A 26,067-nucleotide genomic window follows, 5' to 3' on the forward strand; every position below is an offset into this window, starting at 1 on the left:
GCTGGGCCCGGGGCCGCGGAGGCCACGGGCAGGGGTCCCCGGGCGGGACAGGCGGGCGGCCTACCGCGGGCGATGCGGAGCACACGCATGATGCGGATGATGGTGGGGTTGATGGGCAGGGCCGCGTTCATCTCGATCTCCTCCAGCGTGATGCCCATGATGGACAGCAGCACTATGGCCAGGTCCAGCTGGTTCCACCTGGGGCGGGAGGCGGGCGGGCTCAGGGCCTCCTTCCGGCGCCCCGGCTGCGTCCCGCACCGCTACTCGGCAGGACCGCGTCGTCGGGCCTCGGGCCGGGACCACGGGGCGCAGGGCTGTGGCTCTCACCCGCCCGTGCCCCAAGGGTCCTCCAGGCCCCGGGGCCCGCCCCACACACCTGTCCTTGAAGAACCTCCGGAACCCAAAAGCCACCAGCTTCAGCACTGCCTCAAAGACAAACACGATGGTGAACACATAGTTGCAGTACTTCAGGGCCTCGTCCAGCGACTGTGAAGAGAGCGTCAGGCTGCAGGGCCAGCCCGAGGTGCCTGCGTGCCAGCCCCACCCCCCCCCCCCCCCCCCGCCCCAGCAGACCCTCATCCTCGGGCCTGGCCGACAAGCCCTTGTATGCAGGGCAGTGCCTGGTCTGGCGGCGTGGACAGCCTCTGGGCCGAGGGCACCGGTCCCTCCCAAGCCCAGACCCCTGGCCCAGCCTCAAGTGGACCCCTGCCCACATCCCAGGACGTGGCCATGCCACACCCGGCGTGGCTTCAAGGAAAGCCACGGAGGTTCAGGGTGGGTGGCTCTGTTGTTCTCGTCCCTTCCTCTGAAGGAGAAAGAGGGATGTCCTTTCTTTGATGAAATGGGGACGCAGACCAGATCAGGGCGAGATAAAAAGCCGACTGCCTTCCCCCTGCCCGTCCCCTGCCCAGCCGATGCCTGGGCAGCTGGACGTTCCCACAGACAGCACTACTGGGGGGAGGGCCCTCCTCGTTCGCAGATGGCACCATGGAGGTAGAGGAGGAGGGCCCCCCAGGGCACAAGGCCCAGGGAGGTTCAACCAGTTCTAAAAAAAGGAGAACAAGGACGCTTTGCTCAAACCATAGCTTCACGTACCCCACCAACCCCAGCGAGGGCTTGGGCAAGTCTGCAGACGTGGGACCCCCGCCCCCGGCTCTGACCAGGTCCACCCCGCGGAGCGTCAGACCCCACCAACGGCCCTCCCAAGGCTTGCGTCCTCGCCACTGGTCCTGCGGACGGCGGTGGGGGGCGGGGGGAGCGGGAGTCTCCAGGCACTGAGCCCCACCTTGGGCTGGTTGTAGTGTTCCATGGACATGGTGATGACATTGACCCCGATGATGAAGGTGATGAAGAGGTCAAGGTAGTGGCTGGTGCACAGCGAGTGGATGGACCGGCGGGTGGGCGAGTAGTCCGCATAGTAGGGCCGGCGCTGGGCCTCTGCAGGGAGAGGGTGCCGTGAGCTGGGGCAGGGGGCTGCCTGCGCCCCGCGGCACCAAGGTGGCCCCGTTCGTCTGCTCGGAAGCTGCGGTGTGCAAGCTGCTGGGGAAGGGCCTTGGGCTCAGACACGGGGGTTTGCGCGAGCCTGGGGGAGAGTTTCTCCCCAGAAAGGGGGCACCATTTGGGGCAAGAAGTGGCTCCTGCTGCCGGCTGGAACCACGGGAGGGGAGGCCTGGGGGACTGGGTCTCAGGAGCATGTCGCCCATCTGATCAGGGGGCCCCAACCCCAGGGCAGGGCCTAGGAGTGGGCCTGGCAGCCGAGACCCCACCTGGGCCCTGCCCTGGGGCCCCGCTCAGTCCCCACCCTGCCGGGGGCTCCCAAGCTGGGCTTCGTCGTCGTCGGCCCTCCTGGGCTGACAAACACCAGTGCAAACGCCCTGACGAGGAAGCCTAAGCAGACAAGGGCCTTCCTGGGCGGCAGGGTCAGTCCATCCCCGACCCCAGCCGCCACAGGGCAGGCTGGCCTACCCCCTGCGCTCTCTCTCTCTCTCTCTCTCGTTCCGGGCATGAGCTGGCCCCAGTCACCAGGCCCAGAGTCCCTCCCTCCTCGTCATCCGAGGGGCCAGTGGCCACCGCCTGCTGTCTGGGCTCTGCCGGACCTCTGGTCCATCTGAGGTTGATGGCCACGACCTGGGGCGGGGGTCATGCGTCCTCCAACGGTTCTGCCTGCACTAAATGCTGCCTGCAGTCACCCCGTTAGAGCTTATCGGTGTCGGCTGAGCACCAAGTGAAAGCACAGCTGCCCCCACCGCACACAGACACACTCCTGGGCCACAGCACCCTGCACAGGCGTGGCCAGGGTGGCAAGAGCTATGGCGGCCCGAGCCAGAAGGCCCAGGGCCTGGGAGAGCAGGGGCTGCTGGGAGCCGACCCCTCCCCGGGACCCTCATGCTCCCTGGGCTGGCGTGCAGTCACTAGAGAGCTTGGCTCAGCTCACAAAGCCAAAGATGCAAACAGCCGGGCGGGGCAGGCCAGTGCCGGGGACGGGGAGCGGCCACAGATTGGCAGGTGCCCCAGGACGCAGCAGAGCTCCAGCCATGCAGGCAGCCAAGTGGAGGGACGAACCCAAGCTTGGAGACGGCAACACGGACACCAGGCAGGTGAGCCAGCGGATCCTCCCTCCCGCTGATGCCTGGCGCCCACCCCCCAGCCATCCTGGGCCCACCCCGCGATGGACCCCAGCAGGCCCGGCACCAGCCTGCAACGTCCACCCGTCCCCATGGCAGCAACGGAGCCCGGAGTAAGGCCAGCCCGTAGCCCCGTGCACTGGCTGGCCGAAGCGGGGGGGGGGGGGGGGGGGCCAAGACATGCAAGGCGGGGGGCAGATACCTGGGCTGGGGAAGGTGCCTGGAAAGACAAGGAGATGGTCTGAGCTGGCCTCGGGGGGTGGGGCATGGACACTCCACACGGGGCGGGGCAGGTGGGGACACTCAGCAGGCCCCCTCCTGCAAGAAGCCCTCCTTGCTCCCGAGCTGGCTGGGACTCCCCTAAGACCCTGTCTGACTGACGGCTTCGCTCGCTCTTCCCTCGGGAAACGGACCTGCCCCTGTGGCGACGGGCGCTGGAAACCGGGGGTCTCGTTCGTGTCCTGTGCCCCTTGGGAGAAGACCCCCGCGCCACCTGTCCCCGGCGCCCTCCCCTGTCCTGGCCCCTCCTTGGGGGAAGGGGGGGCCCGGCCCCCACGCAGGCCCAGGACGAGGCGGGGCACTCCGGTCCCGCCGCGGAGAAGCTGCTGGGGCCCGCGTGGGAGGGACACCCGGCCGGAGCCGTTCCGCAGTCCCACGGGCACGGGGCTCCCGCGGGTGGAAGGGGCCGACCCACCGCCACCCGGAGCGCCTTACTCCTGCGTTTCCTCTCCAGGCGCCGCTGCCGCTTCTCCTCGCGCCGCCGCGCCTCCTCGGCCTCCTGGTGCTGCCGGCACTTGTGGAAGTTCTCCACCACGACGCCCACGAACATGTTGAGCACGAAGAAGCTGACGATGAGCAGGAAGGAGATGAAGTAGAGCAGCATCCACGGGTTGTGGTTGGGCACCGGCTGCGGCACACAAGTGACACGTGGGTCCCCGTCCTCCAGAGGGCACCTGTCCCCAGGACGGCCCACGCACGGCAGGATCCGAGACGGGGCTGCCTGGGAGAGCTCTGGCCCCACACGGCCGCGAGTTCTGAGGCCAAAGGCAGCCTCTTGGGGTCAGGTTGCCCGAGACGACCCAGAAGACACGGAGAAGTCGGTCCCGGGAGGCCGGGGCTGCCCCCCCGCCCCCCGCACCTGCTGATCTATGCCCACGGCGTCCAGCCCGTCATACATAATGTTCACCCAGCCGTCCTTGGAGGAGAGCACGAACAGGGACATCAGCGCCTGCGGGGCCGGAGCAAGGGTGGTCACCACAGCCCTGCCTTCGCCCCGAGACACCCGAGGGACCACACGACCCCCCGCTGATGGTCTCCGGCTCACAGACAGACCTGACCGTGACTGCTGTCCGGGGTTTCCGTTTTTCCCAGAAGGAGGAGGGCAGCCTGCACCCGCTGCCTGCACCCCATCCCTGCCCTGCCCATCCCCCACCAGAGCCCCGCCCCGCCCACCTGGCCTAGGTTGTCGAAGTTGTACTTTCGCCGCACCCAGCGGTAGCGCGCCGCCCGGCACTCGGCCTTGGTGGAGATGTTCCTGGTATCGGCGCCTTCGCAGTAATAAAACTTCCCCTTGAAGAGCTGACCAGGGCGTCGGGGTCATCCGGAGGGCCCCGTCCTCCTGGCTCCCAAGGCGGCTGGGACTTCCCTAAGACCCTGACTCTGACGGCTTCGCCCGCTCTTCCCACGGGGTCGGAACTCACGGGGGCGGACCCATGAGTCCACCAGACCCACCCCGCACAGCCCTCCCAGGGCTGCCGGGCTGCTGCTGACCACAGACCACTGTCCCACGGCTGGGACACCCACGGGCAAGCAGGGTGCGCACCTGCACCCCCAGGATGCCGAAGATGATGAAGAAGGCACAGCAGATGAGGACGATGTTCCCGATGGGCCTGAGTGACGATATCAGAGTCTCCACCACCAGCTTGAGGCCTGGAGCACGGCTGATGACCCTGGACGCAGAGCAAGGGCCCATCCTTGAACCCAGCCCCCAACCCCCATCCCCCACGCCCCCCCGCTCCCGCTTCCCTGATTCCAGGACCCGCCCCTCCACAACCCCACCCCCACCTGGCAAAGGCCCCGCCCCTTCCCCCACTCCTCCTCTCCCTGCCTCCTCCTTGACTCCAGGCCCCACCCCTCCCTGGCTCGGCCGAGGCCCCGCCCACCTCAGAGGCCGCAGCGTCCTTAACAGGCGCAGCACTCGCAGGATGCCCAGGATCTTGGCGCCACCGGCGGAGGCCATGGCTACCACGATGTCGACCAGGGACACCAGGACCAGCAGCCCGTCCAGCACGTTCCAGCTGCTCTGCAGGTAGGCGTGATCGCCGGAGACCAGGCCCAGGGCCACCACCTGGGAGGCGCAGAGGAGGAGCCCAGGTGGGGGGCACATTCAATCGGGGGCTGGGACAAGTACAGAAACTGGACACTGCTGGGCCCGCTGGTACCTTCACCATCATCTCAGCCACAAAAATCGCCGTGAAGATGTAGTTGGAGACGCTGAGGAAGACACGCTCCTGCAAGGACAGGCTGGTGAGAGGGGCCAGCCGCGCTCAGCTGCGCCCCCACCCCCCCCCCGCCCCCCCGAGCCAGAAGGGCGTCTCACGGTGCTGCTGGGGTCGATGTCAGGCCTTTCCAGGGCGATGGTGATGCAGTTGAGGAAGATGAACACCAGGACAACGTGATCGAACATCTTGTGGGCAATGATCTTCCGGCAGGAGACCCGGAACCTGGGCGGTTGGGCACGTGAGGCAGCGTGACCCGCTCCAGGGACAGCGTGGCTGCTACAGCCCCAGAGAAAACAGCTCCGGGGCGCAAGAGACCCCGAGGCCCAGGGACGCTCACTGCGTACCCAGGGGGCGGAGTCAGCCCCTCGCCGCGTGCCCCTCACCTGTTCTGCGGGGAGAAGAGGTACAGGGCCCAGGGCTCCCGGCTCCGACACCACGCGGGCTTGTAGGGCTCCAGCACCTTACGCAGGCGCAGGCAGCAGCTCTGGGGGCAGAGGCCGCAGGTCCTCAGGGCCCCTCCCAGCCGGCCCCCGCCCCCCACCGCGGGCCCTCCCACACCCAGGGCCCCCCTCCTCCTTAGGCCCAGCCCCATCCTTCTGCCTCTGGGGTCCCAGCAGTTCCAGCCTGGTCCTCCCCACCCACTGACAGAGACCCCCGCTGGGAGTCCAGGGGACCCCTCCCCCAGCTGGCTCCCATCCTGCAGAACCGCCCTGAAAAAGGGCCTCACTGAGAAGGTGGCCCTGCCCTCTGCATCTGAGGAGCTGCCTGCCAGGGGCTGACCCTCTCAGGGCTCGGAACCACCCCTCAGGTGGGCGCAGGGTCGAGCCCGGGGCCAATCTGCTCCAGGGCTCCGGGTGGATGAGCTGAGGCCGTGTCCCCGGCATCAAGGGCTGCTCAGCCTGTCCTCCTCTCCCCACCCACTTGTCTTGGGGCACCAGGAGACCCCACGAGTGACGTGGGGCCTGGGTCCCTGCCTCAGGCTCTGCTTTGGGGAACAAACCCAAACAGGAGGGAGGTATGGAGGACGGCCCCACTCACGTTCTCCACGTCGTCATCATACTCAGCCGAGTCCTCCTTGTGGCTGTCGATGCGCAGAAAGAACTCACTGGGCAGGGCGAGCACCTGCCCGTTGCAGTCGTGGAACTTGCTGGGCAGCAGCGCGGCTGGCCGCGGGGGCCGCAGGTCCAGCGTGCTGCGGTGGTCCAGGGACTCGGCACGGCGCAGCGGGACGGTACGCGTCCCCGGCGAGGCCCCCGCCCCCGGCCTGCCGTCCTCCGCCTCCTCGTCCGTGCTCCCCTTGCCCTCCCCGGACAGCAGCGACTCCCGCTCCCCGCACTGGCTCCGGCGCTTGAGGCTGGGTGCGCGGCCCAGGCTGTTCCAGCTCGAGCGCCGGCTGCTCCAGGCACTGTTGGGGCCCCAGTGGGCACAGGGCGAGCTTCGGAGACTGGACTGTGTCGGGGTGGGGGGGGGTGAGGAGTGAGCAGGGCCAGCCCCCCGCCGAGACGTCCCAGGCCCTGGGCACCTGGCCACAGGGGCTTTTCCTGACCAGCTGCATTACTACTAACCCTGCTGGCAGCATCGGTCTGTGGATCACTTCCTATAACGCACACACAACCCTACCAGCGAACACACTGCTTTCTCAGGGGTCTGCCTGTGGCACAAAGCCGGTCAACGAAGAGCCTGAGACAGCCAGTGAGTGTTGGGAGTGCTGAGTTGGGCTGGGGCTGGGGCTGGGGCTGAGTTGGGGCTGGGATGGGGCTGAGCTAGACTGAGGCTGGGACTCGGGGTTGGGGTGGGGCTGAGCTGGGGCTGGGGCCAGGGCTGGGGTGGGCCTGAGCTGGGGCTGGGGCCAGGGCCGGGCTGGGGCTCGGGCTGGGGCTGGGTTGGGGCTGAGCTGGGCTGAGGCTCCGGCTGGAGCTGGGCCGAGGCTGGGGCTGGGGCTGGGTTGGGGTTGGGGCTGAGGCTGGAGCTCGGGCTGGGGTCAGGGCCGGGGCTGGGCTGGGGCTGGGCTGGGGCTGAGCTAGGGCTGAGTTGGGGCTGGAGCTTTGGGCTGAGCTGGGTTGAGGCTGGGGCTGGGGCCGAGGCCGGCGCTTGCGCTGGGGCCCGTTTGGGGCTAAGGCTGGGTTGGGGCTGGGACGGGGCTGGGTTGGGATTGGGGCTGAGGCTGGGGCTGAGCTGGGCTGAGGCTGGGGCTGGGGCTGGAGCTTGGGCTGAGCTTGGGCTGACCCAGGCTGAGGCTGGGGTCAGGCTGGAGCCAGGGCTGGGGCTGGGTTGGGATTGGGACTCGGCAACTTTGACCGTTCTGGCCTGGAGAGCAGGTAGTGGTGCTTATCAACAAGCCTGGCACCAGCACTGGGCCAGACATCCTCACACACTGGGAGAGCTGCTGGGTGGGCCCCCAAATCAGCTAACTGGCCACCGTTGGACTTGCACAACTGTTGAGTTGCTGTCTCAGAAGAGACAGGGGTCTTGCCTCTGCGTCCTCGCCCTCTCTGCTGTTACTCACTTCTACCCCCCAGGGCCAGCACGACGCTGCCTGTCCCCCTCCCTCGGTCCCCAGCATCCAGGCTGGATGAATCAGGCCGCTATGCTGCTGCTCGGCTGAGCGCTTCTCGGTGATGGCCACACTACGTCCCATCTTCCTGCTCTGCCTCGACTTTCCTGCGTGTACACGCCCCGCCCACCCCTGGCTTCCCCTCAGCGGCTAGCTTCTCCCACTCTGCCCCCTCTACCCGCCCCTCCCCCGCCTTCTGGAAGCAGGGTGGACTGTGTCTCCTGGGGCGGCGTTTCCTGGGTTTGCATGGGGAGGTCCCGCCCAGCTTCTATCATGTGTCCCCCCCACCCCCTGGCTTCTGTCATGGTCCCCTCCCTGCTGTCCCTTTCCTTTGCCCTCCTGAGGTATGTCCTGTGCTCTACCGGCTTTTATCTTTCACTTCGGAAGGGAAGATGAACTGCCGGGGAGGAAGGGATCGCCACGCGCTCCCACGTGTGCTCCGCTCACGCTCCGTCTCCAAGAGCTGCCGCTCTGGCTCCACGTACGGGAAAACGGAGCGCCTGTCTCCTCCGCTCGGGGATGGGGACCCACAGGGTGGGACTGTGGCGCGTGCAGGACCCACACTCATACTGGGAAAGGCCCCAAGGACCCGGTGGGTGAAGCCTGGAGCCGGGGCGGGGAGGGTCCCTACCAGTGACTTCTGGTCGCCCAGCTGGGGGTCCACAGAGCTGCTGCTGCCGCGCCTCGACTCCAGGAGGCCGGGGGCCGGGTCCAGGTGTGGGGAGCTCTTGGGGGTGGGCATGGGCGTGGCCGCCGTGCGCATGATGAGGGGAGGGGGCAGGCTGCCTCGGCCCTCCAGGTGCCCGTTGGGGGTCACTGCCAGTGGGTACATCTTCACCTCTACAGACAGGAGGTGGGGATTTGCACCTGCAGAGTTTCCAGGAAGCGAACGTGCCCCCTAGAACTTGCCCACGGGAGCCCATGCTAGGCCAGGATGGGGTGAACGGCACCCCCTCGACTCCCATGGTGCAAACGCTCACCCGTGGCCCGGGCGTCTGGGAACTTGTCAAAGTCCTCCTCCAAGTGGGCGGATGTCTTGTCCTCGTCCGTGTCGGATCTGTTGGCGTCACCCTGTGCCCGCAGACAGAAGACACACGTGAGGCTCCCCTGGGACAGGAACCATCTGCATCAAACACCCCCACGCAGGCCTCCTCCCTGGGCTAGGCTGGCGTGGAGGTGGGCGTAGCCGGGAGGGCTCGGCCCAAGATTACTGCCAAGGGCAGGTGTGGTGGCCAAACGACGCTCGCTCTCCATGTCTGTCTGGTGGGATTCCCTCCCCTCACCTCTGCCTGAAAGCCCTCCACCAGGATGGCCACCAGGAGGTTGAAGAGTACGTAATTGCCGAAGGTCATCAGTGCCACGAAGTAGAGGGCCGCCCAGGAGGAGGTGGAGGCCATGCCGTTGTAGAGGACAACGTTCCAGTCCTCCTGGGTGAGGATCTGCGGAGAGGGGCCGGTTGGGGCTGGAGATGCCGGGGAGCCCTGGGGGGCGGCTTCACCGCACTGGCCTCAGACAGACCAAGGCACATGCTGGGGCTGCCCCGAGCAGGGCAGGGGGTTCTCCCGGGGACCGCTGTTCCCGTCAGGGGATGCCTGCCCACCCCGGCTGTACCTGGAACACGGTGACGATGGCCCACAGCAGGGAGTCAAAGTTCTTCCTGTCGGGGACCGTGTCTCCGGTGTCTGTTGTCAGGCTGAACTTGCACCCAAAGAGGTGCATGCCCAGGATGCTAAGGGCAGGACAGGATGGCAGGGAGGCGGGCAGCAGGTGAGCAGGTGCAGCGCCACGTGGCCATCCCTGCCCCCAGGGGTTGCCCTTCCATGCCTTCCCCATTGGCCCGGTTCCCAGCTTCCGGCTTTACAGGGGCCTCCCTGCAGGTGCCCATGGCCTAGCCACCTCCATCCTACAGGTGGGAAGACGGAGACCGGGGTGGGAGGAACCGGGGCCTGTCTCGCTCAGCCTGCCTGGGCCGTTCTCTGCCCCAGCCCATCCTTGAGGCTTGACCCCACGCCAGGCTGGCACACAGTGGGTGCTCAGCACATAGCAGGTGAAGGCTGCCCCCACTCCTTCCCTGATTTCCTTGGGGCACAGATCCTCATCCATCCATCTGGGGGTCCTGCCCATCCCCCCACCCGGCTACGAGCCTGCAGAGCAGAGCCCACTCTGGGGTCCCACAGGACCTGCCAGCACACGGAGGGCCAGCCAATGAAGTCTGAACAGAGAACCAGTGACCGAGCCTCCACAAACAGGGGGCAGAGCGGTGGGCGGGATGTGCCCGCACACGTCCTGTGCTCCAGGTCCCGACCACGCAGCCCCGCGGGGGGAGGACGGCTCCCCGGCAGCCGGCCCACCTGAAGATGAAGATGAAGAGCATGAGCAACATGCAGAAGGTGGCCACGTTGTCCATGGTCTTCATGAGCACCACCAGCTGGCGCCGCAGCGCGGGCATGAAGCGCACCAGCTTGAGCACCCGCAGCAGCCGGAAGGTTCGCAGCACCGACAGGCCGCCATCCGCCTGCCCGACGATCTCCCAGACGCTGCGGGGTTGGCCCGCGGGTCAGGAGGGGCCCCGCGTTGGGACCACGCCCCCGCCACGCCCCCGGCCCCGCCTCCCAGCGCCACGCTCCCGCCCCCCCCCCACACCCCGCCACGCCCCCGGCCCCTACTCTTTCCAAAGCAGGAATGCCTGCCCGGGAGCCTCAGTGGCTGAGGAGAAGTTAAGCTGTGTCAAGGCGACTAGAGCCCCGCGGGGGGGGGGGGGGGGGGGGGGGGGGGGGGGTGCGATTCACCATCTAGATAGCTGCTGTCGCTGGTGGCTGGCTGCCGGCCTCCAGCAGCTGCCAGAACTTGGGCTCTGCTCTGGTCAGAAACTTCTCCATCCGGGGCCCTTTCCCCATCCTGTGCCTCTCACAGCGAGCTCTGTGTACCTCGTCTGCTCCCACTCAACCCTGTCCCCGCCAGGGGGGGCCCCCTTGACTCCCGAAGGCCCTGCTTCCTCCTGGGGGAGACAGGTATCCCCAGATTCTCCCACTCCTTCCCGTGTTGACGCCACGCAGCAGATATCCCAGAGGAAAGCTCGCCTTCCTTGCAGGCACGGAGCCCTGAGGGGACTCCAGCCAGGAGGCGGAAGGGCCGCCGAGTGTCTACGCTGTCCCCACAGGGAACGGCTCCACCACATTCTGGAAACATTCTGAAACGCGGTGGACTGCGTGCAGCTGGCAGCGCCAGTAGGAAGTGACCTGGTCCCAGGGAGGGGACCCCGCCCTGCCCACGATGTGTGACTCTGTACAGCCTGCCAGAAACACTGCCAGCAAGCCCTCTCCCTCCGACTGGGGCTCTGCTCTCGGGGCGGGGCGGGGGTGCGATCCCGGGCCCCGTGGCCCAGGCGGGAGACAAGGCACCACCTGATGACCACGATGATGCCGTCGAAGATATTGTAGGGGTTCCGGATGTAGCCCAGCGGGCCGCAGGCCAGCAGCTTCAGCAGCATCTCCAGGGCGAACACACTGGTGAACACGATGTTGCTGATCTCCAGGGCGTTGGTCAGCTCGTCAGGCTGCAGGCAGTGGGGAGGCCGTCACGCCCCACCCACGGCTCCCACCCCTCCGAGGCAGGAGGGCTCCCTGCCCCCAGGAATCCGAGCGCAGGTTCAACTACACTGGTGCAGCAGCTTGGAAGCAACCCGACTGGCTGCCCTCTGGAGGAGGAAGCGGATCCCAGCCTGCCTGGCCCTCCCACCCTGATCGTCTCTGGCTCCCCTAGGCCCTGCCAGCATGTCTGAGACCGGAGCAAATGGAGACCACAGAAACGTGGGGACACCAGCTCCAAGGTAGGCGTGGGGGACCTGCCTTGCATCTGCTTCCCTGGCGTCTGGGGGCCTTGCATACCCCTTCTTGCTGGCAGGAGGTTCCAGAGATCTTCTTACTGGGGACCTGCTGACTTCTCTGTGTGTGTGCCTGAGCTAATGTATACGTTCCCACGCATGTGAGCACGCCTGTGCACACATGATACGTGTCCATACACGTGTTCCCATCTGCACAGGTAGGTCTTACACGTCCACGTGCACTCACGTGACCACACACACCGGCGTGTGCACGTGTCCACGTGTGCAGAGGCTCTTCCTTACCAAGGAGTCCCCTGAAATCTGCTCACGTCCCTGTCCTTGGCTCTCACCCTCCCGAAAAGAGCCTCCCCACACGGGGCCTGCGGAAAGCCACCAACGCTTGCGTTTTCCCTAAATCCTCCAGAACGAGAAAAGCCGTGTAAACCCCTGGAAAAGCCCGAAGGATGGGACAAGAGGAACTCCATTTGGTCACCCCGAGGGAACCAGCCTGGTCCCTAGAGAGGACGCCTTCTCCCTGCCAGACCCGGCTGCCGCCCTTCCTGCGGAGGCCCCGGTCCAGGGCGGGGGGTGAGGAGGGCTTCCACGGCTGCTGGGGGGCCAGACAACCCCACCACGGGCAACCGAGGGCCATTCTACACTTTGGCCTCCCGCGGCCACGATGAGCATCCCAGCGGGCCTGGCTCACGGAAGGGGAGCCCTGATCTGCGAGAGCTGAGCCCATCCTCAGAAGAGCCACCAGGTGGCCTGGGGAACGCCCTTGGCCTCTGCTAGGTCTGTGTTGCTCTCCGCGGACCCCAGATGGGTAGAAGCTTCACACAGGAGGCACGACACGTGTTCGTGCTCACTCGATGAGGACCCAGTCCCAGAAAGGGACAGGAGCGTTTGTCAAGGGACTGAGCAGCCACCGTCCCTGGCCCCGCCCCCACCCTCAGGTGGGCCCGCGGCCACCTGCCTGCTCGTGGTACTCGACGCCCATGCTCAGCGTGTTGGTGAGGATGGCCACCATGATGCCGCGGTTGAAGTACTTGCTGTCCACGATCCGGCGCAGTTTGCCACCGAAAGCGGCCCAGACGCGGCCCGGCCCGCCCTGCTCGCCCGGGGCCGCCCGCCGCCGCGCCCGCTGCCGCGCGCTGCCCTGGCCTGGCGCGTCGGCCGCCGCGGGGGGCCGCATGGGGTCACGGCGGTCCCCGTGCCGCACGTCCTGCGTGAACTCGTAGACCCCGTTGCCTTCCGAGCCCCCGCTCTCGGAGTCGCTGAGCTCGAAGTCAGGGTCCTCCGGCGCGCTGGCACAGTACGGGCAGCTCTTCAGTTCACAGGTCAGTGTGCCCGCCTGGGGGCTGGGCAGGGGGCAGGGCACGCTCAGGCCCGACAGGCGGCTGGGGGCCCGGCCCAGTCCTGCGGGGGGAAGGACACGGGCCGGGTCAGGCTGCCGGGCCACCCCTGCGGCGGAGGCCTCCGCGGGGTGAACGGCGCACGCGCGCACGCCCGGGTGCACGCACGCGCACCCCGCACTCACCCCGCCCACACCCAAGGGTAGGGGTTCGAAGGAGCAGAGCGGCCGATCGGCCCCACAGCCACGCCACCCACGCAAACAGAACGCGAGCCACGGTCTCGGACTTCGCGAGGCGTAATTCATTGCAGCGTCCCGAGTCACTACTATCTGAACCTCCGTCACTCCGACACAGAAGAGTCACAACAGTCGCCGAGGAGCCGTGACACCGCTCTCCTGTGCTGAGTCTCTGGGACCCAGGGCGGGCTTCACCCCGACTTCACCCTGCAGCTTCCACCGCAGCTCACACTCCCGGGAGGCACCCGGCGGCCCTGCCCTGCCTGCTCCGGATGCGCCGTGGCCCGCACCCTGCACGCACCCCCTGGGAAGGCCCTGCAGTCTGCAGGGGACCTGGTGTCCCTCCACCTGCCTATCCAAGGTGGGTGCCACGGAGCTCCAGTGGGGAGGGACCGTGAGTGGGGAGGGACCGTGAGTGTGTCGGGGGACATCCCCACGCCCTCGGGGGCTCCGTGATCTCTCCCTCCCTCCCCCTGTCCCAGCACCCCCACCTAGAAGGGGACCAGACACTCTTCCAAAGTGGTCAGTCCTAGACATGGGCAGGTGATCCCTCCTGGGGCCGGGGGGCGGGGGGGTGGGGGGGGGGCAAAAGGACACAGGCTTCAGGTTTGACGGGTTCTGTCAGCCTCAAATTCTCATACCCTCGTGGGCAAATGCTTGTGTGGCGCTTGCACTGAGGCTACGTGGTGCTCGCTCTAGACCAGGTGCTGTCCCCCTGCCACCGGTCGTGTCACGGCCCAAGGGGCCCAGGGCCTCCCCGGGGAGCACACGGGCAGGGCAGATGTGAGAGTCCTGCCTCCTCTCGGCTCACCGGGCCCAGGTCCCCCCTCCTCTCCACGGGCCGGGCCCGGGGTCCTTACCGTGCTCCCCGACCAGATGCTGGATCTTCTCATAAGGATCAGGGCCCCTCAGGCTCAGGGGGCTATGCTCTCCGGCGCCCGGAGGCCCGCCGGCCCGCTTCCCCTTGGGCCCGAGGCCGGTGCCGCCTCTGTTGCCGCCCACCGACGAGGGCAGGATGGTGGGGTAGTTCATGGCCCCCAGCCCCGCGGCCGGCTTGAGGCCGGCGGCGGCCGCGGCCGCGGTGTGCGCCACCCGGGCCCTCTCCTGCGGCCCCTCCACGTGGCAGTCCGCGTGGTACACGCTGTGCACTGACTCGGCATCAGGGCGCCCGCGGCCCGGCGAGGGCGGCGACGGCAGCGCCCCGGCCCGCACCAGCCTGGTGTCCTCGGGGCCGGGCCGGCGCGGGCTGCCGTGGCTGAAATGGTAGTGGTGGTGGTGGTGGTGGTGGTGGTGGTAGACCAGGTGGTGGACGGAGGCCGCGTGCCTGCCCGCGCGCCGCGGCCGGCGCCCAGGACCCTGGCCGTGCAGGGCGCCGCCGGGGTCCACCTTCTGGCGCCAACGGCTCTGCCAGCGGGCGTACAGGCGCAGGCTGCGCCTCTTGACCTTGCGGCAGACGTGGCCCACGTACTTGAGCAGCTCCTCGTAGCAGCTGCCGGGCTCCGAGAAGCTGGCCAGCGTGCTGTCGTTGGACAGGTAGCGTGCGCGCTGCTCCCGCATGAGCTGGTTCTCCCGCTGCTTGGTCTCCGAGAACTGCGTGGCGATCACCACCAGGCACAGGTTGATCATGAAGAAGGAGCCCACCTGCGGCAGGCGGGCAGGGGTGAGCCTCCTGTGGCCCGGCTGCTGACCCAGGCCGTGGGGGAGGGGGTCACGGGCTGTCGGGGTCGGGCGGGGCGCCCCTACGACAGAAACCGAGCCCCAGGGGGAGACACCGGAGAGCCACCACATGGTGGCCGACGACCCAGCTGTGAGTGAGGCTGGTGGGAGCGCCCCAGGATGGGTGGGGTCCTTGCTGATGCGACGCCGAGCCCCGGCACCCACCGCGGGCTGCACGGACCCTTGCCCCCATCTGCGCACATGTGGAGGACACGGTGGCTGGCGGGGTGGGAGAGACCCCCCCCTTCCCCTCACCTGCACGGCTCGCCCCCTTCCCCACTCGGTCTGTTCCCGACGAGACCCCCTCGACCGTGGCCACCGCCCGCCTCTCCAGGGCGGACCTCTCCAAACCCCTCAGCTTCACTCCCTCCGTGGCAGGGTCACCACGCGATGCTCTCCTCTGCTCACACTTGTGGTCAGAAACGAGGCAGGGCGTCTGCCTGTCTCTGTGCACAGCAAGGTCTTCACAGACCCTGCTCCGGACACCACGATGTCTGGAGGCCCATCTCCACCGTAGGGAGCTGTGCCTGCTGGGGCACCTACGCTCCAGAGAGCCATGCCTTTGGGGCAACCTGTTCTGCGGAGAGCTGTGTCCGGAGGCTCGTGAACACCGTGGAGGGCCGTGACCCCAAGACACGGTCCAGAGTCTTCTGGGGCCTCCAGACGGGACCTGGCCGTGAGAGGCCCTGACGAGGCCTCCCGGAGATGGGCTTTCTCCTCCGACCACCTCCCGCCGGGAGCTCAGCGGAAGCCCCCGGCCCTAGCACGGGCAGCCCTGGGTCTCTTTTGCTCTGGCCCGCCCTGCAGCTCGCCTAGTGCGGGGTCCCCGAGGGAGTCAGCAGAGGCTGGGATGGCGCAGCCTGGGGACGTGGCGACGTCCACCGAGAGGGGAGTTGAGGGGTCTGCGGTCAGCTGTCACGACACAAGGGCACCTCCACCCACTAGCGCTGGCGGCCACAGACATCCTGCCCAGCCCCCAGGACTCGCCCCGTCGCCCGCACTCACGATGATGAGCAAAATGAAGTAGATGAAGTTGTAGAAAGAATGGGCGTCCATGACGTAGTACATGATGTCCACCCAGCCCTCCAGCGTGATCACCTGGGGGGGCAGGCGGCTGCACACACGGATGGCCCTGGGAGGGTGGCAGGGGCCTCCTCGCCTGCGTCCCCTCGGGGCCCACCGTGGGGCTGGTAGGGCAAGTGAACCGACCCCCCGGGGACCGCCACGCTCGGTGCACCCCCTCGATTGGGAAACTGAGGCCCAGGCCCTCAGCCGCAGAGCCGGGACCCACCTGGAAAATGGCGATCCAGGCGTAGCCGATGTTGTCGAAGTTGATGGCGCCGTTGTGGGGGTTGGAGCCGCCCGAGCGGCACACGTTGTAGTACTGGTTCCAGTTGATGCAGGCGTTGCGGCCCGCGCCAGCCACGCCCTCGACCTGCGGCTGCCCGTAGGCCTCCCAGCCCAGCGTGCACTCCACGCGCAGCTCGCGGCGGCTGGGGATGTGCGAGCACTTCTGCATGCCGTTGTCCCGGCGCGAGGAGCATATAAAGGGATTCTCTTCGCCCTCCTCTGTCTGGTAGTACGGCCGCAGGAAGGTGAGGTTGTTGTTCCTGCGGGCGGGCGGGAGGCGCAGAGAGGGAGACACAGAGAGACGCGGAGAGATGGGGAGAGAGAGGCCAAGATACACAGGAACACACGCAGAGACAGACACAGAGAGGCAAAGACACAGAGAAGCAAAAAAACAGTGAAAGACAGAATTGGGAAACACGAAGGCAGTGAAAGAAAACAGGCGGACAGAAACAGTGAAACACGGATGAATTAACAAAAAAACAAAACCACACCTAAAAACAAAGAAACCAGAACCCCAACCAGAAATAGTCTAGAAAGGGCGCATCCTTAGAGCTTAAGGCTGGAGAGGGAGAAGCCTTCTGGGGGTGGAGCATTGGGTGCTAGACTGGAGGCAGACTGGGGGCGGAGCACTATCCTAGGCTGGGGGAGGAGCCTGCTGGGGGTGGAGCATCAGGTGTGAGGCAGGAGGGGGCGGAGCCTTCTGGGGGCAGAGCATCTGGGGCTGAGCTGGAAGGGGAGGAGCCTGCTGGGGGCAGAGCATTGTCCTGGGCTGGGGGAAGGAGCCTGCTGGGGGCGGAGCATCTGAGGCTGGGCTGGAAGGGGAGGAGCCTGCTGGGGGCGGAGTCTTATCCTGGGCTGGGGGAGGAGCATCCTGGGGATGGAGCATCAGGTGCCAGGCAGGCGGGGGAGGAGCCTGCTGGAGGTGGAGCATCTGAGGCTGGGCTGGAAGGGGAGGAGCCTGCTGGGGGCAGAGTCTTATCCTGGGCTGGGGGCGGGGCATTGTCCTGGGCTGGGGGAGGAGCATCCTGGGGATGGAGCATCGGGTGCCAGGCAGGCGGGGGAGGAGCCTGCTAGGGGCGGAGCATCTGGGGCTGCGCTGGAAGGGGAGGAGCCTGCTGGGGCAGAGCATTGTCCTGGGCTGGGGAGGAGCCTGCTGGGGACGGAGCACTTGGGGCTGGGCTGGAAGGGGAGGAGCCTGCTGGGGGTGCACAACCCACAAGAGCCCTTGGGGCCACCCACCTGGCAAAGGTGCTGTCCAGGAAGCAGCGGTTGCGAAGCAGACCAGCCCAGAGCTGTACACCCACGATGCCGAAGATGAAGAAGACAAAGAAACAGAGCAGAAGGACGTTCCCGAGCATGGGCAGTGTGTCCAGCAGGAGCGTGACCAGGATCCGCATGCCTGCAGGTGGCAAAGAAACAAGTCAGCAGGGCGGTGCTCTCCTGGGGTTCCTCTAGGCCCCCACCCCTCCTGTGGGCCCTGCACCCTCCAGCTGTTCATACATGGGTATCAGCGACTCGGGGTGGGGGGAACCTGCACTGTGTCCCTACACATTCAGCGGGCGAGACACAAGGACCCCTGTAGATCAGACCTACATAAAGGACAGCAGGGCTGTGGGCCTAGGTCTCGAGGCTGATGGGTTCCCCCCACTCCTCCTGAATGACTGCCAGAGCCCCAGGGACCCCCAGCAGCTCAGGCTTTGGGCTGCTTCCAGCCCTCAGGAGCCTGGGGTCTTGCAACGGGGACAGGGCTGGGAGCATTTCTTTCCGTGCTCTGCGGGAACCATGCAGAAGTGGGCCCTGCACTGGAGGGAGGTGGGGGGGCCGCACGGACACCCAGGGCACGTGGTGGTTTTTCCAGAGAGAGTTTTGAAGCCCTTGTTGCCTGGGTGCTGGGGGCTGTGAGAGGGTAAGTTAATTAATGCAGTCACCCAAGCCCTGTGTGCCCTCTACTCACCTGCACCTGTCCCCTCCCAGACCTGAACAAGGGTAAGACAAACAAGGGCCAAGGCTCAGGCAGCAAACAGCACCCTTGGTCAGGGGGTGGGGGAGGGGGCAGGTGCCGAGGCCTCAGAGCAGCACCTGTGAAATGGCAAATGGCAGAACGGGCACCTGGGGTCACAGGGGGTGAACCATAGCCAGGAATGGCACGGAAGTTTCAGAAGTGGCGGGGAGAAAGATTTTTTTAATTTTTTTTTTTTTTACATTTATTTACTTTTGAAAGACAGAGACAGAGCACAAGCAGGGGAGGGGCAGAGAGAGAAGGAGACACAGAATCTGAAGCAGGCTCCACGCTCCGAGCCACCAGCACAGACCCCGACGCGGGGCTCGAACTCGCGGACCGCACGATCATGACCTGAGCCGAAGTCGGCCACTCAACCGACTGAGCCACCCAGGCGCCCCAAAGGGGAGGAAGACTTGTGAGGGACACGCAGCCAGACATGAACTGGCTCAAAGGGCCACAGATGTGATCCAGGGATCAGAGTGGACCCCAGGAAGCCAGTGAGATGCAACTCCGCCTAGGGGAGGTGCGCAGTTTGGGACAGGGAAATGTCCCCAGAGGGAGGCCAGGCTGCTGGGGGCAATTCTGGACACTGCAGACATTTAACCTGAAAAGTGAGTTCTGCAGAAATGGGCCGTGTTGTGGCTTCCCTGCTCTCAAAGGTGGGCCCAGGTGAGCAGACTGCGTGGTGGGTGCAGGCACCGAGCTGAGAGCTACGCACACCAGCTCCCCTCACGCTCACAGCCACCGGGGGGGGGGGGTACCACTAGTGTCCTGCTGTTACAGTGGGGAAAACCGAGGCTCAGGGAGGTCAGTACCTTTCCCAGGCTCACACAGCACCTGAGCCCCACCTGACCCCTGAGGACAGAGCCAGCTGGGCAGGTGGGAAAAAGACCCAGGGGTCCCCCAGCACAGCACAACTCCGTGACACCTGCCCTCTGGTGGAGCTGACGGGCCTGTGGCAGGGGGGGTACTGGTCCCTGGTGGGGGGGGGCACACCCTTCGGGGGACTGTGGGACAGGCCTGGGTGCCGAGGCTGCCAGGACTCAGGCCTCCCCGCTGGGGAGGTTGTGTGCACACGATACGCGCAGACTCGTGCACACACACGTACACACACGCCTTACGTGGTACCGCGGGCACTGCCCTCCTGCCCAGGAAGAGGAACGGCTGAATTCAGACGCGACACCGGAAAAGACTCAAACCATTCCCCCGCATGGGCAGATGACCCGTGTAAGGGCGGGCCGCTTTCCAAACAAGCACCCATGTGACTTCCCGGAAGCTTCTCTATGCTGCCCTGAAGCACCAGATGCCTCTGGCAGAGACAGGACCTGAGAGTCAGTGGCATGCGCCAGATGACGAAGCCACCAGGGCCTGCACAGCCCCCAGTGTGACCCAAATGTCATACACATGAGAAGCCCGAGGCCCAGAGCGTCCGGTCACCCCGCCGCACTGAGGGGAGCCAGGACCCCACAGTGCCTGCCTGTCACACCCCAACATGGTCCAAGATGGCTCTGTCCTCCCCAGAAGGGGCAAATCCTCCAGGGCCCTCCTCCCCCAGGACGAGGGTCTGTGCTGGGGCCAGAGAGTCCAGAAGCAGGCGGTGTGCCCTAGGGGACCTTTGAGAGCTGTCAGTAAGGCCGGTAGGACACCCAGTCCTGTCCCACGGAGGGGTCACTTACTGGGCACACGGTTGATGGCACGGAGGGGCCGCAACACACGCACCGTCCGGATGGCGGAGAGGCTCACGTTGTGTCCGTCCAGGGAGTACTCCATCATGCTGGTGGAGGGGCAGCGGGACACAGAGGCTCAGGGGGTGCCCACAGCCCCGGGGGGCACAGGTGAGCATAGCCCTTCTCCAGGGCCAGGAGGCCCAGGGCAGGTGACCACACGTTGGGGGCCCGGTCCCTGAGCTGTACGCCGAGCCTCCCTGGGTCACCACTGGGGCCCCTTACCGCTCACCCCATCTGCCTGTCCTGCCACCCCCCACTGCCAGCACAGGGAGCCCCAGGACCCGCGTCCCGCTCCCTGGCAGAGGCTCCCCATCCTCAGCCTCCCCCCAGATTAGGCTTTGCCGGGGGGCCCCTGCAGAGGGCACCGCCCATCCCCCTTCCTGGAGGGCCCCAGGGGCTCCCAGCCAGGCTCGGTCAGGCACCGGCGCCACCGCGGGGCAGCCCTAGCTTTGGGGGCCAGGGGTTCCGTACCCCGCCATGACGATGAAGAAATCCAGCCTGTTCCACGTGTCGCCCAGGTAGCACTTCTGCCCGAACAGCCCCAGGGCGACCATCTTGATGATCATCTCCACCGCAAAGAAGGCGAAGATGAAGTCATCGAAGGCCTGGTGGGAGGCGGAGCCTGAAAGGCGGGGCCTGGGAGGCGGGGCCTGCACCCCCGCACCCAGGGGCTGCGCCCGCATGCTCGCACGCGGGGATGCCCACCATGGGCCCACCTCTAGGATGCTGCAGCGCTCCGACCGGCACTCGACGTCCTCGCAGGGCCGGAACATTCCCAGGGTCACGCAGTTGAGCATGATGACCAGCATGCTGACGTGCTCGAACCACGTGAGGCAGGCAGTCGAGTTAAGGGTGGACGCTGGAGGCTGAGACGGCCGCGGGGCAGCAGGGCAGGGGGCGGCGGCACCCCTACGGCCGCCACGGTGCCTACAGGCACGTCACGGGCTGAGCCCTCAACAGCCCCCGCGCCCACCCCGTCGGCCGGGCCTCAAGGGGCAGAGCCCTGGTGCTGGCCACCGTGCGCAGTGACCGCTGCAACCCCGCGTGGGCCACTGCTGCCACCCCTGCGCTGTCGATGACGGCTGCGGCCCCTCTGCCAGGCTCTCCCCCCCAGCTCGGGTGTTCCAGAGTGAGGCCACACACTCGGTGCCCAGCCAGGACACCAACACATGCTGCGGACGCACACGAACCATGAGGGGGACTCCACGCTAACCCCCACGTGATGCCAGCAGGCGCGGGGTGCCCTGACCACAGCAGCTGGGATGACGGACGCGGGCTTTAGCTCAGCTCAGGGACTGCGCGTGGAGGGCCCACAGCCCTTCTGTGCGCCTGGATGGATGGGGGCCAGGGAGGCCACCCCAAGCGGCCTACAGCGACCGGCCACCTCCAAGAGTGTCCTGCTGGCAGGAGAGTGTCCAGGTGGCGTGGGGGCCTCGGGAGCTGGGTCAGCAGCCACCCCCAGGTACTCTGCACCTCGGCCACCCAGACCCGCGAGAACTCCCGGGCATTCCCAGAGCAGCCACCAGGTGGCGCTGGGGCCCCACGCAGGCTGCACAGTGGCCTGGCCAACCGTAGCTGTCTCTGGGAAGGGGTGCATTCCTACACCCAGCCCAGCTGGATCCCCAGGAACTCAGGGAGCCCTGTGTGAGGCATGGGGAGAGAGCCAGGCAGCACGGGGGACGGAGGCTCCACACAAACCCTGTGGACGTACGCACGCAGTCCTCGTGGCCGGGAGGGCTTGGCGGTACTCTGTGCACCGCCTCCCCCCCACCCCCCCATGTCATCCCCACCGCACGAATCCCTGGACCCACCTCTGAGGTGGGCTTTCTGTGGGGCTGCCTAAGCCGGAGAACAAAGGGAGGAGAGCAATGGCCTAGGTGCCCAGAACCTGGGGCACGGTGGGGATAAGGCCTGGGGAGCTGAATGGGGTCAGAAACACGGGGCATGAAGGAGACTCCTCTGCAGGGGCTGGAAGCAGCCCGTGCCCTCGTCTCCCCTAGCTTCCTGGGCAGGGGCAGAGCCAGCAGGGCACAGTGCAGGGGCAAGAGCGGGTCAGGGCCAGCAGGGCACAGTCCGGCCCAGTGCCAGGCCACCAGGGTAATTATGTTCCCGCCGAGAGCGCCATAATTACAGTTAATGGGTTCAGCAGTAACAAGTGTTTCTTCTGTGGTCTGGCTGCAGAAAAACAGAAATCAGCTTCCTGCTAAGGCGGCACCCTGGCCCCCAGGCCCCATGATGGGTTGTCCGGGGAGGACAGGCTGACACCCTGGGGGGTTGGGGGGAGGTTCAGACAGCTGGGCTAACAGCAGCACCAAATACCCAGGGTGCACCTACTGTGCATAAGCCTGGATCCATCTGGGGATCTTGGGGACCCCCTGCACAGATTGGGTCCCATGCTGTCACGGCGTGCTGAGGCTGCACATGGGCGCTGGTCCTCTCCACCACCCAGGCACCACTCTGCTGGCCTCCCGACCCCTCTGTCCCTCCACTGCTGCGGTAATAGCTCTGTGGAGAGCTCACGCGTGGACAGGACGTGTGTGTGTGTGTGTCATGAAGACAGAGCTGTGGTCAGTGACACAGAATGGCTCAGTAGACCAGCCTGCAGGGAGACAAAGCCCCACATCCCCACCAGGCACGGCAGGTGGCTCTAGGCAGGCGACAGTGGGATGGCGTGAGGGAGTGCATCCCACCCCACCCCTCCTCCCTGACCCAGGTAGACCCTGGGTCTTGCAGGTGCACGCCCCGCCCCCACCTGGCAGGGAGGCAGCATACACGAGCCTGGGGCCCCCAATGTGCGTGTGCAGCCACCCGTGCAGGTGTGGGGACTGTCTGCCTCTTTGGAACCTGGAACCCCCTCTCTCTGTCCCAGCACCCCGAGCTCTCCCAGGCTGGGCTGCCTCCCCCACCAGGGAATCCTGTTTCTCCAGCCTGCTGCCTGACTTCTCCCAGGCTTGCGCCAGTGCTCACTCAAGATCCCCCTGGAGACCCCCCTGTAGGAACATCCAAACCAGGGAAGGTGTCCTCAATGAGGTGATGAATGTGCATGGTGGCCCTGCACCTGGCCCAGAACAAACCCACCGGCTACCCCCAAGCCCCTAATCAGCACTGCCACAGCCACTCCCACCAAGCTGTGGTGTGGCCCCTGTTCTGGACCCTGGGGCACAGGGCCAGGCAGGGAATGAAGGGGTAGGTACAGGCATCTCCTGGCCTGGGGGTTTCTTGCAGGGGACCTGATCTAGACCCCGGAGCTGGTGTCAGGCAAAGCGGAGGACATCTACCCTCAACGGTGGGCAGGAGGCAGACTATTCAGGCCAGGAGCTGGGAAGGGCCCTCACTCCCCAGGAGGAGACACAAACCAGGCCCCCAGGAACTTGAAAAGACAGCTCTCCTGGGGGCCCCTGAGCTGGGGTCCTACCTCCCCTGTTCTTCCCAAACTGCTGGCAAGCCATGCCCGCCCATCTGCTTCAGGTTCCTCCTATGGGCCTTGGCCCGCCTGCCCCACCCATGAGGCATGTCCTGGGGCTCAGGACCCCTCGGGCAGGAGTCTGGGTACCCATCCTGGAGGGCATGAACACAGGTTCATCCAAGAAGTGGGACACTATCAGCGTGTGTCTGTGTCCGTGTATGTGTGCGCGTGCGTGTGTGTGAGGCTGGGATAACCACGCTGGTCAGCATGGCTCCAGCACCTGGAAAGTTCTCCATCCATCACTGAGATCGCTCGCCCTTGTGGGGCTACTATGCTAGTGATACAGCCTCTATAGCCTCTGCCTCTCTCCCCCACAACCCCAAACACACACCTGGGAGGGAAGAGATCCTAGGGTCCTGCACCGGGGCCCCGAGACTTTTTCTCCGTCCATGTAAAGGAAGGTGCACAGGAGCATGTGTGGTCCTCACAGGCAGCACAGGTCCTGTGGACAGCCAGGAGGCTCCCCCGAGACAGGGGTCACAGGGCTGAATCAGCCCCCCACATCAGCAAGGCCACCTTCCTCCCCCATCACACCTTAGTGGGTAGCTGAGGACAGGCAGTGCCACCCAGCTACCCATCCAGAGCCCAGTGACTTCTGGAGACTTAATTACACAGATGGGTTTTTTGGATTTTAATTAAAAATCCTTTAGGTTTGGAACCAACTTCTGCAAATTAGAGTCAATTTCCACCATGGGTCCAAGGAAGCCAAGCTGACGGGCAAGCAGGAGGAGGCAGCCACTCCTGCATAGGGAGGGGCCCACGGTGCTGCCCAGGGCCTGGCCACAGAGGCTCCGGGGGCTTGAGTCCAAAGCTGAATGAGATGGTCTCGCCCACAGGATCCCAGAGCCAGCAAGGCTCTGTCTGGCCAGCAGTGAGCCCTCGGACCTACACTCTTTGAGCGCCCTGGTCCCAGGGCCTCCCTCAGGGCTGGAGACCCCACCAGCGGCGGGGGCAGGGGTCCCGTCTGTCGGGAGACCCCTCAGGCGCCATACCCACGCTGTGAGCCCCACACTCCGCACTCAGAGCCCTTCCAGTATATTCTGCCCAGCCTGGCCTGACGCCAGCCTTTCATACCTCCCCGCTCCCCTTCAGGCCTTTGCTGAACCAAGGCTGCACCACCTCCCCACTTCTGGCAGCCACGCCACGGCTGACCCCCCCACCCCTGGCGGGTGTGGAGGAGGGGCCCAGTCCTGTCCTGAGGCTCTCGGTGCCAACTTCCTGACCTCTCCGACCATGGCTCCGATGCACCCCACACAGACACCCCAACGCGAGGCCGCAGTGGCGAGGAGGTGGTGGCCGCTGTCCGTGGTGCTGAAGCGGCCCTGCCGGGGCTTGCTCAGGGCTGGGCCACTTGCTGGACAGCCCAAGGGATGCTGCTCGCCTGAGGGACTGAGGCTTTGCTGGGAACCGCTCCATCAATCCACCCTTCCTCATTCTCAGACTCCCAGCTGGTTAAGAAAAGCACGCCAAGAGAGGCTTCGAAGATGGCACTGGCCTGTGAGCCCCATCTCCTCCTGTCCCCTGGCATGGGCACTGGGTGGGAATGTCCCAGAAGCGGGGGTGGCCCCAGCGGGGGTGACCCCAACAGGGCTGGAAGCCAGAAGGGGCTCATGGCCACTCAGTCCCCCACTTTCACTGCCAACAGGGACCCTGACAGTCCGTGACACTGCCCCTCTCCAGTGACCGTGGTTTCTAGAGTCCCAGAACCAGGTGGAGTTCCCCGCAGACGCCTGCACGGCACGGGGCAGTGTGGTCCAAAGGGTGGTCCTGGACCCCCGAGCCAAAGCCTCATTGTTAACATGCAGCTCCCCATGGCCACCTAGCTGGCTCAAGGCCCCCAGACTCAGGGGGTGGGCCGTTTCTCCCCCTGCCCAGCTCTGAGCCAGAGGACGAGAGCCTGACGCGGACAATACCACTGCTTGCCCCCTCCTCTTTTCTGAGCCTCGGCTTCCCCCACCCCCATACGATGGGAGTGTGGCAGCTATATTTCAGGGGCTGAGGGAAGCACCCAGATTCCTTACCTTCTGTGGGAGCATCCAGCAGGCTCCATGTCCCCCCTACCCTCCCTCATCCTGAGAATGCCACTTCAGCTCCCCTGGCCGGCCCCACACACGAGGAGGGAGGGGATGTGGTGTTTTCACCAGAGGGACAGGGACAGGGGGCTGGACACCCCTCACTGAGAGACACACACCAACAGGGAACACAGCAGCTGGAGGGGCCCCTCCGCAGGGCATGTGGGGACCAGGCCCTGATCCCACAGGCTGGGCTCCCTGAGGGGCTGTCAGGAGATCACGCGGATAGATCTGCAAAGCTCTGTCTCCGGAAGATGAGAAAGCCCCGTGCAGGCCAGCCCCGCCCACCGCCCTCCAGAGCAATCTGCTCAGCCAGCTAAGCTCCATTAGACCAAATCCACAACAGCTTGGCGTGAGTGTCCTCGTGTCTGGGGGGAAGGGGTGGGAGGGGGGGCGGCGGGGCAGGAGCAGCAGGAAGCAGGGGGCCCAGGGTGGGGTGGGCCAGAGCCCCCTCCTCACCATGGCCTCAGCCGGGTCAGGTCCCCCGTCTGCCTGTCTGGGACCCACAGCAGACGCCCCCGCAGCCGAGAGGCGGCCTTGGGCCGTTGTGATCCCCCGTACACGGGGAGTGCTCAGCCCAGACCCCCATGCAAGGCCCTCAGACACCAGCCTCGGACCCCGATGGGCCTTCAGTCTTCCTGGGT

At 66.2% G+C, this 26,067-nt stretch overlaps 1 protein-coding gene across 3 annotated transcripts in view; it reads right to left on the reverse strand.

Moving 5' to 3' along the window:
* The window catches only part of CACNA1H (calcium voltage-gated channel subunit alpha1 H), a 61,550-nt gene that overhangs the window by 6,075 nt on the left and 29,408 nt on the right, over positions 1 to 26,067 (reverse strand). Inside the window, exons 2-28 of one of the 3 annotated variants that reach the window (XM_043561074.1) lie at positions 20,602 to 20,713; positions 20,357 to 20,490; positions 19,835 to 19,932; positions 17,396 to 17,555; positions 16,098 to 16,416; positions 15,812 to 15,904; positions 13,951 to 14,731; positions 12,476 to 12,918; positions 11,084 to 11,235; positions 10,031 to 10,216; positions 9,291 to 9,408; positions 8,963 to 9,118; positions 8,660 to 8,750; positions 8,311 to 8,519; positions 6,164 to 6,574; positions 5,509 to 5,609; positions 5,224 to 5,347; positions 5,066 to 5,134; positions 4,787 to 4,971; positions 4,447 to 4,573; positions 4,077 to 4,202; positions 3,763 to 3,852; positions 3,339 to 3,531; positions 2,827 to 2,844; positions 1,286 to 1,437; positions 377 to 486; positions 65 to 198 (exon numbers count right to left, since the gene is read on the reverse strand). In XM_043561074.1, coding sequence (XP_043417009.1) covers positions 65 to 198; positions 377 to 486; positions 1,286 to 1,437; positions 2,827 to 2,844; positions 3,339 to 3,531; positions 3,763 to 3,852; positions 4,077 to 4,202; positions 4,447 to 4,573; positions 4,787 to 4,971; positions 5,066 to 5,134; positions 5,224 to 5,347; positions 5,509 to 5,609; positions 6,164 to 6,574; positions 8,311 to 8,519; positions 8,660 to 8,750; positions 8,963 to 9,118; positions 9,291 to 9,408; positions 10,031 to 10,216; positions 11,084 to 11,235; positions 12,476 to 12,918; positions 13,951 to 14,731; positions 15,812 to 15,904; positions 16,098 to 16,416; positions 17,396 to 17,555; positions 19,835 to 19,932; positions 20,357 to 20,490; positions 20,602 to 20,713 — 4,892 coding nt within the window. The remainder of the gene's footprint in view (positions 1 to 64; positions 199 to 376; positions 487 to 1,285; positions 1,438 to 2,826; positions 2,845 to 3,338; positions 3,532 to 3,762; positions 3,853 to 4,076; positions 4,203 to 4,446; positions 4,574 to 4,786; positions 4,972 to 5,065; positions 5,135 to 5,223; positions 5,348 to 5,508; positions 5,610 to 6,163; positions 6,575 to 8,310; positions 8,520 to 8,659; positions 8,751 to 8,962; positions 9,119 to 9,290; positions 9,409 to 10,030; positions 10,217 to 11,083; positions 11,236 to 12,475; positions 12,919 to 13,950; positions 14,732 to 15,811; positions 15,905 to 16,097; positions 16,417 to 17,395; positions 17,556 to 19,834; positions 19,933 to 20,356; positions 20,491 to 20,601; positions 20,714 to 26,067) is intronic. The other 2 variants (XM_043561076.1, XM_043561075.1) reach the window with 2 other exon arrangements.

Source organism: Prionailurus bengalensis, chromosome E3, assembly GCF_016509475.1.
Source record: "Prionailurus bengalensis isolate Pbe53 chromosome E3, Fcat_Pben_1.1_paternal_pri, whole genome shotgun sequence".
NCBI classification, from domain to species: Eukaryota; Metazoa; Chordata; class Mammalia; order Carnivora; family Felidae; genus Prionailurus; species Prionailurus bengalensis.